At 45.2% G+C, this 2500-nt stretch overlaps 1 protein-coding gene across 2 annotated transcripts in view; it reads left to right on the top strand.

The window, feature by feature from the left end:
• Nucleotides 1-2500, top strand: part of LOC138866239 (sperm-associated microtubule inner protein 5-like) — an 89475-nt gene that overhangs the window by 85170 nt on the left and 1805 nt on the right. For both annotated transcript variants that reach the window (XM_070138578.1, XM_070138577.1), the window contains exon 5: nt 525-2500. This exon is cut by the window's right edge and continues 1805 nt beyond it. In XM_070138578.1, the coding sequence (XP_069994679.1) occupies nt 525-739 (215 nt within the window). In that variant the 3' untranslated portion in view covers nt 740-2500. The remainder of the gene's footprint in view (nt 1-524) is intronic.

Here is a 2500-nt window from a genome sequence, read left to right as displayed (position 1 = left end):
TAACTAAAGATTATAGTCTTTTGTACCAGTTGGTCTTATTTTCTACTGCATCTTAGAGGAACGACATCTCCTTTAGGATGGATCTGGCAACGTAAATGATAAATGATACTTTGCCTCGTGAGAAGAAATGGGGAAAGAAACATACTTTACCGGAAAAAAACATGAAAGTGGTAATATTGGATATCATAGTTGCTGTTAATAAAAGACATTGCAGCACACTATATTCACCGTTACCATGTCATCAATATTTCTATTTCAGTAATCATATTAATGAAAATGATAATAATGCTACTGCTAATAGTAATGTTGACCACTATGATAGTCATAATAATAGTAATCATTATGAACTCAACAACAATAACAAAAATAACGCTTAAGGTCGCCATATGTGTTGCAAATATGAATATTAAATTTGCTTATTAGTTTTTAAAACTTCCTCTTTGATCTGACAGTTCATTAAGGAGTTCCGAAGATTTTAAACTCTCATGCACCGCTTGCCTCACCGCCCGCTCCCTCCCTTCCAGACGGCAGAAGCAACCCCAACTACCCTCCGCTCCCGGGCTACACAGGCTACATACCCAAGATGAAGCCGACCGACCTGGGCATCGGCAGGACGTTCAGCGCGGCGGCCAGGCGGGGGTTGGCGCAGGTGTCGATCGAGAGGGAGACAAGGGAGGTCCTCAACGCCGGGCTGCACGTGGCTCTCCCCAGCACGCGGCCGACGACGACGCCCTCCTAGTCGACGTCGCGACGGGGGGCCACGTCCCCCAGTCGATTCTACTAGCCGCTGGAAGATCATCGTTTCCTCTTCCTCTCCTTGCTCTCTGGCCTCCTCTCGCTCTTTCGAGTTGCCTTTCCCTTCTCCTCAGCACGGCTCCTCTTCGCCAGCAGGCCGCGTCTTAGCCTTCCAAGGCGATGTCCAGACTGGGGTCGATTTCTCCGTCGTCTTACTTGCGTCTGGATGTTTCCTCTTTCGTCTTGTTACTTGGACTTTTTTCGTACTGTCCTTTGGCCTTTTTCTCTTCCTCCTTCATCCCCATTTTCTTCCTCTTCGGATCCTTCTCCTCATCAAGTCTTCTTCCAACAGCAACTCCTACCTCCGACCTTGCCAACACGACCACCTCGACTGCCACCAGTTTCTCACATTTTCTCCTCGTCGTTGAATCGGTTCCGTCCGGTTCCGTCACTTCCATCTTCCGCCGACTCCCTTCGTGACGCCATGAAGTTCTCCCTGGTGCTGCGTCCACCACCCTCCCCCCCCCCCCTCCCGATCACAAACCCCTATCTCACCCTTCAAAGAGCACCCTTCGCCGTAGCTAGGAAAATATAAATAAAGATTATAACTTTGTTTTTTCCACTAAAAAGTTTTAAACTAAAAGAATCATATTTGTTTTTGCAATTCATATGAGGTCAACTTTCTCCTCTCAAATACTCCTCAACCTACCCTCTTCCTGTACCTCGTGTTTCTCCTCTTCGCCCTTTCCTTACTTATCTCCTTATTCTTAAACTTTTTTTTCGCCTTTTCCCCATTTTCATCAAATTATCCCCACCTTCTCTCCCTCCCCCTGCCCCCTCCATCTCGACCTCCTCCATTTCGCCTTCTCTCCCCCCCCCCCCCTCGAGCTCACTTCACCCCATTTCAAGTCGCCATCCCTGTTTTATTGCCTTCATTCAGTCCTCGATTTTTATCCACCCTTTTCTCTCTCCCATTCATGTTCGAAAATCGCATTCACCACTCGCATACATCCAAGTCCAGGAAATGTTCCTGTTTTATTCATGCGTATTATGACTGCCAGACTGTCTTCTCCCTCCTCTTGCATCTCGAGAGAGGGAGACGCAATGGGATCTCAAGGATTCTGACGATCCTCGACGATCTCTGTGTAAAGTGATGATGCATTTTGTCGCGTTCTTTTGTACTGTTATGTGCAGCCTTTCCCTCGTGTCACTGGTTAGTATGGATGTGTCTTCTCTGTTTTTATTAATGTTTCATTGTTTTTTTTGTGATAGATATGTATATAGAAATTCACAAGGTTTGTATGTAATGCAGCAGGTGATTATGATTGTGATAACTAAGACGATGAGTACTGTGATAAATACTGAGTCGTAACAGTACTTCGTCCATAGTGATTAGGGATATTAATGACGACAATGATGACGATGACCGTAATGCTGCATTTTACCAGCAAATGTGGTTTTAAAAATACGGTGATTCGGTTTGATATTAAGAAAAAAAAAGTATTAATTACGAATGAGATGCCGAAGGTGCTGAAGGGTGCTACGAAAATAAACCATGGCACGCGTGAAGAAAATGTGATAGGTAGACATAGACACAGAGAAAGATTTTAATGCACTAGTTACTTAGACACGAATGAGACTATTTATTTGGAATAGGAATAATAATTATAATAAGTGATAATAAGGACTTTCTCTCCCGTTCGCACTCGCTCCGCCGCTACGTAGACACCGCGCACGTCTGCTTCCCCATTCGGCCTCCTTTCCC

This window comes from Penaeus vannamei, chromosome 24, assembly GCF_042767895.1.
Source record: "Penaeus vannamei isolate JL-2024 chromosome 24, ASM4276789v1, whole genome shotgun sequence".
Taxonomy (NCBI): Eukaryota; Metazoa; Arthropoda; class Malacostraca; order Decapoda; family Penaeidae; genus Penaeus; species Penaeus vannamei.
This window is presented reverse-complemented; position numbering and strand designations above follow the sequence as displayed.